We start from the raw sequence: 16,245 nt of genomic DNA, 5'->3' as shown, positions 1-16,245 counted from the left end.
TCATTGCTTCCTGCTAATGTCTTTTAATTCCACATGTGTAGTTTAAGATGTATTGTGTTCAGTTCTTTCATCCGTTTGGGGCTTGGGCTGAGGTTCATTTGGAATGCATTTGTTTCACATTCTTTTTCAAGTAACAAAATTTATTTGATCAAAAGACTTGCATTTCAAGTTAATGAATCAACAAAATTCCTACAATGTGTTCTATACAGCAAACAAACCTGGTTTTGGCAAGCACATTATAGGCTGAGTCTCAATTCTGAATCAAAATCTTGTGGGCGATAAGTTTTCCCTGCTCAAAGCTGATCATTGCAACTTTCTTACATGTGCAAAGGTAGGGAGGACCAAATGTGCTCACCTGGAGATGATGTGGTCCTAGCAGCTTCCACACTTTTAAGATCTTGGACAGATTCTGGCCCTAAGAGAAGACAGACAGAATTAGTGTCAACCTTAACCTGTGTGTCTGGATCTCCAGGGGGCATAGCACTGGGCCCAGTCTGACCCTCCTCCCACTCCTGAGATTTTTCTAGTGAAGCTAATGCTCTCAGGGTCACTAGGGGACCAAAGGAACCTCCAAATGTGCTTGGCAAATGCAGCATCAGTTTGCAAAGCAGGGGAATTTTCAGAAAGGTGGTGAGACTGTGGATTCTGCAGAATTTGGAAGGAAAAAAATAGTAAAGAAGAAACATGTGTTTAAACAGAGCAGTAATTCCAGAGTGGTGGAATTGCTTGTTGCTTTTGGCTCTTGAAGAGCAGTTGAGCCATGTTTTTTCAGCGAGATGAGTCCTTAACTTTTATAAAGTTCCTACTGTGTCCAGATGATATTACAACAAAGGTTTGTTCTTCCGACCTACTTAATGGCAGCTCACAAGTCAGTGTGTCCTGCTCACCCTCTCACAGAGATGAGAAAACAGGCATCCAGGAGAGTTAAGACACTTCTCTAAAGTTATGAAGTTAGGTAGATGTAGGATGCAAAGCCAAGTCAGGTTGAGACTCGGGCACTATGCTAAGTTCGTATTTCACTTCCCACTGTACCATAATGAAGAGAGATGGTGACTGTACCAGTCTCAGGAAAGGGTTACCACTGACTTCAACTTAACCTATTCATGGGTCAAGACAATGGCAGTGTTGTATAAAACTCAGGTTTTTGAAGCTGACTGATGTGAGCACAGTTGCCACATCAAAGGAACGTCTGGACTATCCTCGGCTGTGGCTGCCTGCTCTTTTCAAAGCAAAGCCTGCCAGCTCAGACCCAAGGAGTTCTGAACTGACACATTCCAGGTGAGTGATCCCTCCCTAAGTGCCTCTCTTTCATTGGATAATAACAGGACTCCCAGGAGAAGGGAGAATCTGGAGCATGGGTCTAATGCCTGCACACTGGAGACCTTCAGTGATGGTCCTTCAATTGGGATCCACGCACTTAACCATTCTTAGTAACTAGCAAAAAATTACTGTCAGTTGCTTACACTCATTAATAAATTCATGCTAATTACAATGAGCATGTCTGGTTAAGTCAGGCTCACCAACTGAAATTTGGCCTAGATAGTTTTAGGTTTGATGGTCATGGTTGCATTAAATTCAGAGGTGAGGCCAGATCACTATGTTTTTCTGGCTGAATGTCATAAAATGTAAGATTCCTGTGACTCAGTGTCCTACATTATCTGTAAATGGGCACCAATCTTCCTCTGGGGCCCTGTTCAGTTGTAGCCCCTGGAAAAGAGCACTTGTATTTAGGTAGCATCTCCACCCTGCCCAGCACTGCCCTCTCGGGTGTTCCTTCTGCTTACTTGTCCTGGAGAGTGTTGTCAGTCTGTCGGCTCTCATCTCACCAGCCACTGTAGAAAGAAGACAACACTGTATCATGGACCAGGCTAAGCACCAGAGCCAATCCCATGATCAGGGAAACGGACTGGCAGTAAGGGTGAAGGGAAGGGGAAATAGCGGGTTCTCGGAAGGAGGGCTCTGTAAGGTGATGGCACTAAGATCCAGGCACACATTTAGTATGCCCAATAAATATGGATTTGAGAGGAGCGATACATAATTTCCTGGCATATGGATATCCCAAGCAAGATTTGGAGGGCTCATTGAAACATATGTGTTGCTCATCTGGACAAGTTTCAGCATCGTGCTTCTGATCCTCCAGAGATGAAGACAGAGAGGCAAAAGAAAGCCAAAGGAGTAAAAGGTCTCTTGCTCAGGAAGGATCGGGGCCTCTGGAATTACTCAATTCCATAATAAAGCAGACAGGATGTCATCGAACCAGTATGGAGCAGTGCAGATGAGACAAGGGTGCTTGGGTCACATTACACTTACCTTCTCCTGAGAGGGCTATCTGACTGGTGTCTGTGGGCTTCTCCGGAACCCCTGGGAAAAGAGAGCCTCCAACAGCACTGGCACCTCAATACGCCTCTCAAAATAAAACCTCAGGAGTTCTAAGATGAGCAGACAGAGTACTGTGCCTTCTTAAGCTCTGGGAAGGTAAGGAGGACATGGAAGGAAGAAGAAGCCTGGTCCATACCAGGGAGGCTCCGGTAGCCAAGAACACTTAGAGTGGGAACCTAATTCATCTGAGCTTAAAATGCTACCCCAGTCCTTAGTGTACCAGACCCCTGACTACACAGAAAGAACTTGGGATCTACACTCTTGTTGTATTAAATTCGCATCCATCCACTAGCAGGGGTAGGGTTGGCACTAGGACCTTTCCATACTGAATATTTGTACTGGTCTCCTAGCAAAGGGAGGCAGAGTCAGTGTCAACAATGGCTTCAGTCTCTGGGAGTCAGGCCATTGGTGGAGGTGCCTGTGCTAGCTGCTACCATCATAGGTCCTCTATAGTTCAGGAAGAACCAGCTATGTTGGGAACTTTACCTCTAGATAGCAGTGTCACTGGGGTTTTCGTATTAGTTGTCTCTGCAAGGAAACACACAGGGAGGCATATATAGAGGGTGGCAGGGCTGTACTTAACATTTGAAGACTCCCAGCTATGCATGGTCCCATTGCAGCTTCTGCCCCCAGCTCAGCCCCACCTACTATAGGACTCAGTCCCTGTTGTCCCACCTGGAGTTTGAGCCAGGCAGAAGGAAGCATCCAGAAAATTCAGGGAAGAGTTGATACCAGACTGAGCCAAGCACTCCACAGCAACCTTGTCACAGGTACACAGTAGGCGTTCACATGGATCCTCAGACTCTGTGCATACAGCAAGGACAGAACAAGGTAGAAAGATCAAACTTGGAATCCCAGGGGGCAATGGTGGTCCCACAGGGCTCCTGATCTACCCTGTCAAAACTTGCTTTCCTGGCAATTTTCTAACGATGTCACCTCTTTGGTTTAGTGGAAGCAACTTGGGAGTCCTCCACACATTATGCAGCTCACGTGCCCACCACACTCGGCTGTTGTACCCGCTCCACCTGTATCCACTTTGGGAGCTGCCCACATCCCTACATATTCTCTGTCACCATTTCCTGCCCACTCATGCTAGTGCCCCCCCCCATGACTCTTCCCATTTCTGTCATGAAAGATCCAGAATAGTTAAAGGGCTAGGGTGGGATGAGGAGGCTACCTCAGTGGTAGAGAGCACATATCTAGCACATGAGAGGCCCTGGGTTCCATCCTTAGGGCTACAAGATATAAAAATAAAACACTTTAATCGAAGCATGACTGTTGAGTCAAAACCCCTCACTGACTTCTCAGGGTCACTTAGAAAGTATTACACGATTATCCTTGCCTACTACCCCCAGTTCTCCTTGGACGTCATCTTTTTCCACACATCTTAAAACTCGTTTATGTTCCCCATTCCACACAGGACACCTCAAGTCTGTCCATATTCCGCTTGGTCACTCTTCTCTGTACAGCCACTGTACAGGGCTTACCACTTCTATCTTTACTCAGAGAAACTTTAAAAGCCTTCCTGTTAATAGAGTGCCACCAGCCCACTCTGTACCATCTCCCTGATCTTGTTTCCTCCACAATTCCTGTCACCACCAAAAATAGCTGCAGTGTCCGGCTACCACGGTTTGAATGTGAAATGGCTCCCACGAGCTCGTTTGTGTGTTTAATCACTTGGTCCCCAGGTGATGGCATTGTTTGAGGAGACTGTGGTACATTTAGAAGGGGGAGCCTTGCTAGAGGAAGAGGATCACTAGTTAGAAGGTCATTGAGGGTCTGTTGGGGACCACCATCCTCCAGGAATGGCATGGAGGTTTCCATCTTGAAATGAGAGCAAATGTGCTAATCCACACAAGAACCTCACAAGATTAGACTCATCACATTGTCCCAGAGAGAGAAGGAAGGGTTCCTGAAGCAGTGAATAAGGATGTTATAAGAGGCCCTGTCTCTATGCACAGAAGCAGTTACGATACGGAAGCCATTAAGAGTTGTACCTGTAAACCCCAATTAAACCCACTGGTTCACCAATTAGACTTAAATGGATTTATTCTTGGGTCTGTTGTTGCTGCCCTTCAGGGGTGAACAGATATTTATCCACACACCCTAGGCCCAATTAATGCAATAAGATAATAGCCTGACCCTGCCTCTAGCCTGAGTGCCCTGCTTTCAGACTGAGGCCATACCAACCAGCTGCTCTGTTCCCCTGACGCCCTGGCCAGGAGCCAACTTAAACCTTTTTAAGTTGCTCCTATCAGATACTCTATCAAGAGCATGATGCACTTGTAATAACTAATAACTAGTAACTAACGCACTGACTATCTAGAGAACAGTCCCAAAGGTCACAATAACACCCTTCCCACGCACACACGTACATGGATGCAGCGGTCTCACATGGGGAGATACTCAGCTTCTGTTTGCTGAGTGCACGGATGAATGCTGTTTTCCATGTCCACTGGCTTCTCCCCCACTGCTTCCTCAGTGTCTCCCTCTATTTTCTGTTAAAGCTCCAGGCTTTACCAGGCTTAGTACCTGGACTTGGAAGGTACTGGAGCATTAGTTCAAAGCCTGGCTGTGCAGCTGAGCACCTCTGTGACTTTAGCTGGGTTGTTTCATCTCTCAGAATTTTCCTTCTCTTGTTTGAAAACTGAGAACACTGGAGTTCAGCTAACAGGTTGTTGGGACAGAAGGTCAGATTTGCTGAGCATGGAGACCAAAGTTGGCAGCAGGCATGCAGGAGACAGTCACAATCTAGCACCTCACCAAGCTATACTCTTTCACCCTTCTATGCCTTTGCCTATTCATCTTCTTCCAGGACTACCCAGACATGTGAAATGATATTCCTAGAGTCACAGGGTAGACAAGGTGCTTAGGCAGAAACGTGAGCTTATCTACTTGCCTGTTAGAAAGGGCAGCCTCCCCGACCTTGACCACTCACCTCTACGTCTATCTCCACACATGACAGAGTTCTTACTATGCCAGTCACTGTGGTAACCATTTCTCAAGCAGGCTTAATCTAATTCCCATAACATCTCTTTGAAGGAGGTCTTCCTCCTTCCCATTCTGTGGTTAAGAAGCTAAGGAATCATTCCATTGTTACATGGTGCATAAATAGCAAACTATTTGCCACTTACAAGCTTCTACAATTACCACAAGTATAAATAAATTATAAATCAGATGATATTCCAATAAAACATTGCTTCAGTAATAAAAAAAACATTTATTGCACATTAACTTTGTGTGAATCACAAACTCATCAATCGACTAAGTACAAACAATGGCACTGCTACTGGCCTTGGCAGTGTTGGTGTATCCCACATGGACCACAAGGGTCCTTTCATGCCTCTGCTCAAGGAGGGCCAAAAATGCTCACCACATGTGATCTGTTTGTTGATGCAGTCCACATCTGCACTGAGCTTGGCAGGGTCCTGGAGACAGTCCATCTCAACGGCCTCCTCATAGCACCTACGATGCTGGAAGCAGCAGCTGCGGCAGGTCAGGCAGGATCAAGGGAGACCATGGTTAGGGCAGAGGCAGGCAAGCAGTCCAGGATCATCCTGATGTCTGGATGGTACCCGGACAGTAGTGATCTATTTCAAAGCACACACCACACACACACACACATACACACACACCATGCCACCTGCTCTATCTTACATGTTTCAGATGGAGGTGAGCATCACCCTGCCCGAAATGCAGGCTTCTGTGGCCAGTTACATGGCCCGATTTCAGATGGAGGACACGGTGTGAAAAGGGCTCAGGAATGGTAAAGATGGGCTTGTACTGGTCCTTGTCTGGGCACTGTCTTTGGATGCTACCTTTGTTGTTGTCAGCACATTCTACACCTATTTGAGTCAACGTTAATAGCAGCAACAGTCTCTCTCTTTCTGCCTGGGTCGTTCTACTTGGCCTCACATAGGAGCTGTCTTCTCTGAGGGGACCCCAACTCTATTACTCACTTAAGATAACCAGTGATGACAAAGTCAAGACCATTTTGTAGCATTCACATCCAAAACAAAGACACCAACACTGGAAGTCAGGTATGAAACTGCTTATCTATAATTCTTGCACTGGAGAGGCAGGAAGATCACAAGTTTAAGGCCACGCTTGGTTGTATAAGAAACTGTGCTGCAAGAAAGAGGAAGAGGGTGAGAGGGAAGAGAGGAATAGGGGGGAGAGAAGAAGAAAAGAGGGATATGATAATGATGAGGAGGAGACAGTTAAGGTGAGAGAGACTCCAGCAGCTATCCAGAAAACAGAAAGAAGTAGGTCATCACACAGTGAGCCAGAGGGCCCTTTTTTGTATGTGGATCTCTGTGTGAGATGTACGTGGTCTCTTACAGGTGGTTTTTAATTTCAGGGTGACACTGTCACTAGCAGGTTAGTGGGCTCTCACAATGAGGACAGGGTCAGTTGAGAACATTGCAACAAACAAAACACATAAAAGTTAGATGACCTTGGATACATTTTTTTTCTGTCCCACCTAAGGAAGATTCCTAGGATTTAAGAAAACATCTATTTCAATAAACAATAGCAGACATTTTGTGAAGCTAGTGTGAAAGTTCAAGGAGGAAATTATCTATCTGTTTTCCAGGGTGTTTGGAAACCCCATTGACCAAAATGTATAAACTGAAATTAGATTGAGCCCACCATTCCACCAGTGTGGGGACACAGGTCCTTTGATAATTCTTTCTGGGTGGGAGACAGTGATGAATGACTCCTTCATTTATTTGCTTTCTAGGTTTCTCGGGTGTTCTAAGAATTAAGAGAAAAGGCATAGAGGACTTGCCAGGAAATTGTGTTCCCAGGAACAGTCCTGGCCTCACAGACCCTGAGTAACCAGCCCTTTTCCACCTCTGTATCGATTATCTGACCCTGGTCCCTAAAATGTAAAACTAGCCATGCTGTCCAAAGGCAACTTATATTCTCTCCTGTAGGTTTGAAAGTGGGGATAATTGGCTGTTTAATTGCAAAGCTATTATTCTTTGTCAACCCAGAATGTATGCTTTTCAACTCATCTGTTTTCAAGCTCTGAAAAGGAGTTGGGGGCTGACCACCTCCTCAGTCAGTCATTAGTACTGGGAGCACAAAGAAAGGGCACGGTTCCCTCTCTCCTCAGAGGACAATGAGTGGAGTCCAGAAACAGACACTGTGCTCACACTTGCCTGTGTAGCAGAAGCAAGAAAGAGAAGCTCAGAGGTTTGAAAAGCGACCCCGAGGACAGCTGAAGAGGATGTCCTTTGCAAAGAAATGCCAAGGACAGTGTGAACTGCCTAATATGGGAATTCCATAGGGATTCTTTCCTACCTTCCCTGAACCTACATAGATGAGAGAATGCACATGTCTCATGGCACTGGGTTTGGAGCACAGGATAATGCCAATGGCATAGGGTATTAATCTTAGAGTTGAGATTCAGATTCAATATTCTACATTTGAGCGTTTTCTGTTGCTGATGCTGTTGTTATGGTTACAGCCACTGTTACTGCTGCATTAGCCTAGTTCTTTCTGTGTTGTGGCTATTGCTACTATTACTCTATTATTATTACTGTCAATATGGATCCTATTGCATCTACCTTTCTACAGCCATTGCTACTCCCATCCCTACTATTACTACTCCTATGAGCCCAGTCTTTCTTCTGCAGTTACTGATACTCTTGAACTTCATAACAAGGTACACTCACAATGCCTTCAACTTCTACTTAGTCATTTAATCTGAAATAGTGACTCTGGAGTAGGCATTGCAATTACCTCCGTTTTTAATGGAAAGAAAAAAAAAGAATACAAACAAGCAATGTCAGTAAGGAGCAGAGAACAGGAATTGCTGAGTCATAAGTAAAAGTCCTTGAATTTGAACACATAGCAACAGCTTTCCCATGTTATTTAATAACTTAGTAGGCCCTCCTATCCCTATACCTCTTGACCACACCCTGGATTAAGCTTGTTTAATGTTTTAGGCTTACAATGTCATTACCAGTCTTGCTACTTTGTTTCAGTGTGCACTCTCCTTGCCCATAGGAATGAAGCATATCTTCAGAGGCTATGCACATTTTCTTGTTTCCCACACGTAGGCATGAGTAGTGTTGTGGTTATCTTAAGTTTAACATCATGGGTTGTTACTGTTCATTTTTACTGCTGGTTGAATGGCAACCTCTGTAATTGCTTTTCCTCTCATAGGCAGAATTGCACTGGATAAAGCTGGTCCCCACCTACATGTATCCTGAGTTGATAGGGCTAGGTTGGGCTTCAAGGACCTTAGTGGTTTTAATGCAGGGAGCCCCATCTTGCCCACACTTTAGTTTTACCATGACAGAGCCTCTTGGTAACCACCTACAACCACAACACTAGTTACACCACACTATGAAGACGTGGGTGCCAGTTACCTTCCAGTTGGTAACAGGATTATATCCCCCCTGAGTCTCTTCTTCCAGGTCTTTATTTGTTCCAGCCAAGGTGTCACTAGGCTGCAACGAGCTCACCCGTGGTTCCTACTCACCTATCAGACTCATCCACAGGCAGCCCTTCCATCTCAAACCTGCAGGCACAGCCGTAGTCTTCGAAGTCGCGGGGGCAGAGGCCAGTCACACACCTCATACTGTTCACAAACTGGAGCAGCAGAGGAAAGTTGGTGAAGACAGCCTGCAGCCAGGTGAAGTGTGAGCCTAGGCAGTCTGTGGATGGGGAAAGCAGGTCCTGGTGGGTGCTGGGAACTCGAGTAGAGGAGGAGCTCTGTCCCCTGGCTGTCCTGCACCCCTGGCTGACAGGATGTCATGAGCGTAGCCACTGCCTGCTATGCAGTGGGTTCAACAGGTGGAAGCCCCAGTCACATTGGTCACACCCACCTGAGAGATGCTGGCCTCTTCCTCATTAACAAAACTAGAAAGTTCTCAAGAAGGTAAGCCTGTTCTGTAAGTTTCTGAATGAATTTCACTATTATTCTCAGCTGGTCACTATAACCCTGTGTTTTCACGTCCATGTCTGGGTCCTCAGGCCATCCCCCAGATTTGGTGGAAAAAGACTTAAGAGGGAGTCTGTCAAAGACTTCAGAAAGTATTTGCTTCCTAATGCAGAAATGAACACACAAGAAGGTCCATTTGGGGTTGGGGTGATGGCCCAGCTTTTAAAGTGTTTCCACCCTCAGAATCCACATAAATGTCAGGTGGGTGTGGCAAATCCCAGTAATTCCAGCCGCAGAAGGCAGAGCCAGTAGGTCCCTAGAGCAAGCTGACTCCTAAGACTGGCCTTATTGGTGAGCTCTGGGTTTAAATCTAAGTACATTTCCCTGAGTCAAAGAACAAGATAGGGAGCAATTGAGGAAGAACTCAGACACTGACGTTGGGCCTCCACAGGCGTATGCATCCACGTGATTTAAACACAGATACACACCCAAGGCTTGCCAATATGTACACATGTGAACACCGCATGCACACATAAAAAAAAGAAAAGACAAACTTTTTGAGCTATACTTTTTCTCTTTCCTTGAATGTGGATATGCCGGCTAGAACTACAGCAGCTACATTGCAACCACGAGGCCCCAAGCCTAAAGTTGGGGAAAGCCAGTATGTCCAGGGAGGCCAGCAATGGAAAAAGATAGAACAAACCTGCAGGACTCTGCTGCTGTACACAGCTACTGCACCCATCCTGGTACCTTCAGACTATCTTCTGTGTGAGACAGATATATTTAAGACACGCCTTTATGACCTGTGAAATTATTACTTTGCAGACTGAATCTCCAGTGGCATGGTAATGAGACTATAAATGACAAGCCAGTGTAGAAAAGAAAGGCGTGTAGACACACAGCCATTGAGCATCCACTCTGCACCAGAAACTGCACTAGATATTTCCAGTACCACAAGGGTTCAGATTGGTCATGTGCGTGATACATTGCAGAGCTTTTGTTTTTAATGCTAAATGTCACAGAAATCCTGCCAGGTAGGCATGTTCTGTTGCCCCCAAATGTTAGAGATGTGTCCAAGGCAGCATCAATGGTCTTCTCTCGAGCATATGGCACAAAAACTGTTCAGAAAAACACTGCTTGCTTCTAGTCTAAACCTCAGGTTTTGCTTCACCGACCTCTGCTTTTCTGGTGAAAGGTCTGTTCCATGCTGAAGGAGGTGACTGTCACTCAGAGTGCACAGGACTACAGAAGGAACTGATGGGATACGGTCTGTAAGCACCAGGCTCACCTTCCTGTCCTGGTTTCCTCTTACCTCATTCAAACTTCCCTTCTTTTCTCATGTTTTGTTTCCATGAGGTCTCACCCGTAAGTGAAGAATGATTTAATGTTGTTGAGAACGCTTTCTAAAATTGATATGAACACGAGTGCTTACATAGATGTGCATTCTCGTCCAAAGACCTCTAGGGTAGCTACTCTAGGCACCATGCTCAGCCTCTTCTAATCAAACAGCAGGCTCCAGCGACTTGCCAATATCAGTATATTTGATTGGCAATGTCCATATTTGATAATAGCAACCCTCATAGTATCCCAATAGTTGTGTACTTGATGTGAAACACACATGGATTGCTTGACAATCTTTCAAATATTGAAGATTCACATGTACTTGTTTGTTGGGGAGACAAAACTAAACCATAATGGTATAATGGACTAAGGTCTAGGCATGAAGAATGTCTCCCTTTGAGCTTTGAAGCCTTGAGCAACCCACTTAACTCCCATGGGCTCAGCATCCTCGCTTATGTAACAGGGATACCATGCTCTTCTCAGAGGACAATGAGGAATACTGAGAACTCAAGAACAATCGCAGTGGGTTTTTGATCCTACTGCACATACTGGCTTTGGGGGAGCCTAGGCAGTCTGGATGCTCACCTTAGGAGACCTGGATAGAGGTGGGCGGTCCTTGGGCTTCCCACAGGTCAGGGAACCCTTATTGCTCTTAGAGCAGATGAGGGAGGGTGACTTGATTGGGGGAGGGGGAGGGAAATGGGAGGCGGTTGCGGGGAGGAGGCAGAAATCCTTAATAAATAAATTAAAAAAAAAGAAGAAGTTCTGTAGTTAGGACATGGAAGTAAAGAAAATGAAGGCATATAGTGACAACAGCTCTACCTTCTTAGGAGTCCAAATACATGCTGGCAGTTGGCGGAGGAGGGCAGGGAGATCAGAGGCAGAGAACAAGACCCTCATGGTTTCTTCTACCTTCCTACACCCACTCCATCCTGACACTCAATGGATGGAAGGAATTTCATGTTGTGGAATATTTGTTAAATGATGCAAAGATGTTTATGTTGCAGAATATTTGTTTAATTATGTAAAGATGTGCTACCTGCCTAAAGTACCTGTTTGGTCTAATAAAAAGCTGAATGGTCAATAATGAGGGAGAATAGGCAGGACTTCTGGGCAGGAAGAGTAAGTAAGAGGAGGAAGAGTAAGTAACTGGGGCTCAGAGAAGAAAGAAAAAGAGGAAAGGGAGCCCGGGCACCTTCAGCTTGTGCTCCAGGGGTGCCTGTGCACTCCTGGATCTCATTCCGCCTACCTGGTTTTTCCTTTTGTCCCCGGATCATCGGGCTACCAGGCGGCCCTGTTTAGGTACTGAGGAGTTCCATCTGGACGGGTGAGTGTGTGCTTTCCAGGGGCAGACTGTCCCGGAAGAGAGCACAGGCCCCCCTCCCCCAGCTCCTTCTGCAGGGCTGTCTTTCTTACATACGACCCCCCCCACACACACACACACACACAAGCCTGCGTTTTCTGCTAGGTCCTCTGCTCAGGAACAGTTTTCTGCTCCTACACTAAGGCGACCCACCCAGAGCAGTGAGTGCCTGCCTACTGGGCAGCCCTCAAGGACCCCCGAAAGGGAGCCCTGGGCACCTTCAGCTTGTGCTCCAGGGGTGCCTGTGCACTCCTGGATCTCGTTCCGCCTACCTGGTTTTTCCTTTTGTCCCCGGATCATCGGGCTACCAGGCGGCCCTGTTTAGGTACTGAGGAGTTCCATCTGGACGGGTGAGTGTGTGCGATCCAGGGGCGGATTGACCCGGAAGAGACCACAAACCCCCCCTCCCCAGCTCCTTCTGCAGGGCTGTCTTTCTTACACCTGACACCCCCCCCCCCAGAGCCTGCCTTATCTGCTAGGTCCTTTGCTCAGGAACAGATTTCTGCTACTACACTAAGGCTACCCACCCAGAGAGGTGAGTGCCTGCCTACAGGGCAGGCCTCAAGGACCCTCCCCACCCCCCCTCACTCCCCCCCAAAGGGAACACGAGCACCTTCAGCTTTTGCGGCAGGGTGTCCTGTGTTCTACTCGTCCCTGCCCTGCCCCCCAAGTTCTCCCTTTTGTCTGCGGGTCATTGGACTACCAGGCATCTATGTTTCGGTGCTGAGAAGGTCCATCTGGACTGGACGGTTCCTGCTTCTACACTGAAGAGTTAAAACCAGAGAGTCAGTCACAGCAAAGACTGGACCAAGACACCAGGTCTCTCCTGGCTCCATTTGAAGGAAGAGATGGGAAGGCGCCAAGGCAAGAATTCCTCCAACAACCTGAAAGGCAACATGACATCACCAGAATCCAGAGATCCCGAAATAAGAATTGTACACCCTACTCTAGAAGAATTAGAAGAAATCGACTCAAAATGAATTATATGAAAATAATAGAAGACCTTAAACAGGAGGTGAAAAACTGCCATAAACAATTAGAGATCACAAACAAAAAGGTAGAGGAAACGAATAAAGCGCTCAAAGATACCCAAGAAACAAGAAAAAGCAATCAAACAGGTAAGGGAAGTGGTTCAAGACATGAAGAATGAAATGGAAGTAATGAAGAAAACACAAACCGAGGGAAGGATGGAGATGGAAAATCTGGGTAAACAAACAGGAAATACAGAGACAAGTACTACCAACAGATTACAAGAGATAGAAGAAAGAATTTCAGACACTGAAGAAACCATAGAGAAAATAAACACACTGATCAAAGAAAACAGCAAAGCCAACAAATTCTCATCACAAAACATTCAGGAAATCTGGGACACAATAAAAAGACCAAACCTAAGAATAATTGGGATAGAAGAAGGAGAAGAAGTACAGCTCAACGGTCCAGAAAATATATTTAATAAAATTATAGAAGAAAACTTTCCCAACCTAAAGAAGAATATTCCTTTGAAGGTTCAAGAAGCATACAGAACACCGAATAGACTGGACCAAAAGAAAACATCTCCTCACCATATAATAATCAAAACACAAAACATACAGAATAAAGAAAGAATATTAAGAGCTGCAAAGGAAAAAGGCCAAGTTACTTATAAAGTTAAACCTATCAGACTTACACCTGATTTCTCTATGGAAACAATGAAAACCAGAAGGTCCTGGATAGATGTACTGCAGAAACTAAGAGACCATGGATGCAAGCCCAGACTACTATACCCAGCAAAGCTTTCATTCACTATAAATGGAGAAAACAAAATTTTCCAGGATAAAAACAAATGTAAACAATACATAGCCACAAATCCAGCTTTACAGAAAGTAAGAGAAGGAAAATCACAAACCAAGGAGTCCAACAATGACCACAATAACTCAGACATCTAGAGACCCTTCACCAGCGCAACTCAAAGAAGGGAAACACACAAACCCTACTACTAAAAAAGTGACCGGAATTAACAACCACTGGCCATTAATATCACTTAATATCAATGGGCTCAACTCACCTATAAAAAGGCACAGGCTAAGAGATTGGATACGAAAACAGGATCCAACATTCTGCTGTCTACAAGAAACACACCTCAACCACAAAGACAGGCACCTACTCAGACTAAAGGGATGGGAAAAGGTTTATCAAGCAAATGGACCTAAGAAACAAGCAGGTGTGGCCATACTAATTTCTAACAAAGTTGACTTCAAATTCAAATCAATCAGAAGAGATGGAGAGGGACATTTTATACTCATAAGAGGAACAATTCATCAGGATGAAGTCTCAATCCTGAATATCTATGCCCCTAATATAAAAGCACCCTTGTACGTAAAAGAAACATTACTAAAACTCAAGGCAGCCATCAAACCGCACACACTAATAGTAGGAGACTTCAACACTCCTCTCTCACCAATGGACAGGTCAATCAGACAGAAACCTAACAGAGAAATAAGAGAATTAATGGAGGTAATGAATCAAATGGACTTAACAGACATCTATAGAACATTCCACCCAAATAGGAAAGAATATATGTTCTTCTCTGCAGCTCATGGAACCTTCTCGAAAATTGACCACATACTGGGTAACAAAGCAAACTTCCACAGTTACAAAAAAATATTCGTAACCTCCTGTGTCTTATCAGATCACCATGGATTAAAGTTAGAATTCAACAACAATGCTACCCCCAGAAAGCCTACAAACTCATGGAAACTGAACAGTAAACTACTGAACCACACCTGGATCAAGGAAGAAATAAAGAAAGAAATTAAAGTCTTTCTCGAATTCAATGAAAATAGAGAAACAACCTACTCAAACTTATGGGACACTATGAAAGCAGTCCTGAGAGGAAAGTTCATAGCACTAAGTGCCCACTTAAAGAAAACAGAAAAAGCACACATTGGAGATTTAACAGCCCACCTGAAAGCTCTAGAAAAAAAAGAAGTAGACTCACCTAGGAGGAGTAGAAGACTGGAAATAATCAATCTATTTTGAAATCAACAAAATAGAAACACAGAAAACAATCCAAAGAATCAATGAAACAAAAAGCTGGTTCCTGGAGAAAATCAACAAGATTGATAAACCCCTATCCAAACTAATCAAATGGCAAAGAGAGAATATGCAAATTAATAGGATCAGAAATGAAAAGGGGGACATAACCACAGACACAGAGGACATTCAGAGAATCGTTAGATCTTACTACAAAAGCCTGTATGCCACAAAACTGGAAAATGTAAAAGAAATGGACACTTTTTTAGATAAATACCATATACCAAAGTTAAACCAGGACCAGGTGAACGACCTAAATAGCCCTGTTAGTCACGAAGAATTAGAAGCTGTTATCAAAAACCTCCCTACCAAAAAAAGCCCAGGACCTGATGGTTTCAATGCGGAATTCTACCAGAACTTCCAAGAAGACCTAATACCTATACTCCTTAATGTATTTCACAATATCGAAACAGAAGAGTCATTGCCAAATTCCTTTTATGAAGCTACAGTCACTCTGATACCAAAACCATACAAAGACTCAACCAAGAAAGAGAATTACAGGCCAATCTCACTCATGAATATCGACACAAAAATCCTCAACAAAATCCTGGCAAACCGTATCCAAGAACACATTAGGAAAATTATCCATTATGATCAAGTAGGCTTCATCCCAGAGATGCAGGGCTGGTTCAACATACAACAATCTATCAATGTAATCCATCATATAAATAAACTGAAAGAAAAAAACCATATGATCATTTCATTAGATGCTGAAAAAGCATTTGACAAAATCCAACATCCCTTTATGATAAAAGTATTGGAGAGATTAGGGATACAAGGGTCATACCTAAATATAATAAAAGCTATATACAGCAAGCCGACAGCTAACATCAAATTAAATGGAGAGAAACTCAAAGCCATCCCACTAAACTTAGGAACACGTCAAGGCTGTCCACTCTCGCCATACCTCTTCACTATAGTGCTTGAAGTTCTAGCAATAGCAATAAGACAACATAAGGGGATCAAGGGGATTCGAATTGGAAAGGAAGAAGTTAAACTTTCGTTATTTGCAGATGATGTGATAGTGTACATAAGCGACCCCCAAAACTCCACCAAAGAATTTTTACAGCTGATAAACAGCTTTAGTAATGTGGCAGGATACAAGATCAACCCCAAAAAATCAGTCGCCCTCTTATACACAAAGGATATGGAAGCAGAGAGGGAAATCAGAGAAGCTTCACCTTTCACGATAACC

General features: G+C 44.6%; 1 protein-coding gene across 3 annotated transcripts in view; it reads right to left on the bottom strand.

Annotated features, from left to right (window-relative positions):
• Positions 1–16,245, bottom strand: part of Oc90 (otoconin 90) — a 33,710-nt gene that overhangs the window by 7,222 nt on the left and 10,243 nt on the right. The window contains exons 4-10 of one of the 3 annotated variants that reach the window (XM_075963609.1): positions 8,873–9,047; positions 5,753–5,865; positions 3,055–3,183; positions 2,866–2,907; positions 2,311–2,361; positions 1,785–1,832; positions 356–409 (exon numbers count right to left, since the gene is read on the bottom strand). In XM_075963609.1, coding sequence (XP_075819724.1) covers positions 356–409; positions 1,785–1,832; positions 2,311–2,361; positions 2,866–2,907; positions 3,055–3,183; positions 5,753–5,865; positions 8,873–9,047 — 612 coding nt within the window. The remainder of the gene's footprint in view (positions 1–355; positions 410–1,784; positions 1,833–2,310; positions 2,362–2,865; positions 2,908–3,054; positions 3,184–5,752; positions 5,866–8,872; positions 9,048–16,245) is intronic. The other 2 variants (XM_075963610.1, XM_075963612.1) reach the window with 2 other exon arrangements.

This window comes from Microtus pennsylvanicus, chromosome 2 (assembly GCF_037038515.1).
Source record: "Microtus pennsylvanicus isolate mMicPen1 chromosome 2, mMicPen1.hap1, whole genome shotgun sequence".
Classification (NCBI taxonomy): Eukaryota; Metazoa; Chordata; class Mammalia; order Rodentia; family Cricetidae; genus Microtus; species Microtus pennsylvanicus.
This window is presented reverse-complemented; position numbering and strand designations above follow the sequence as displayed.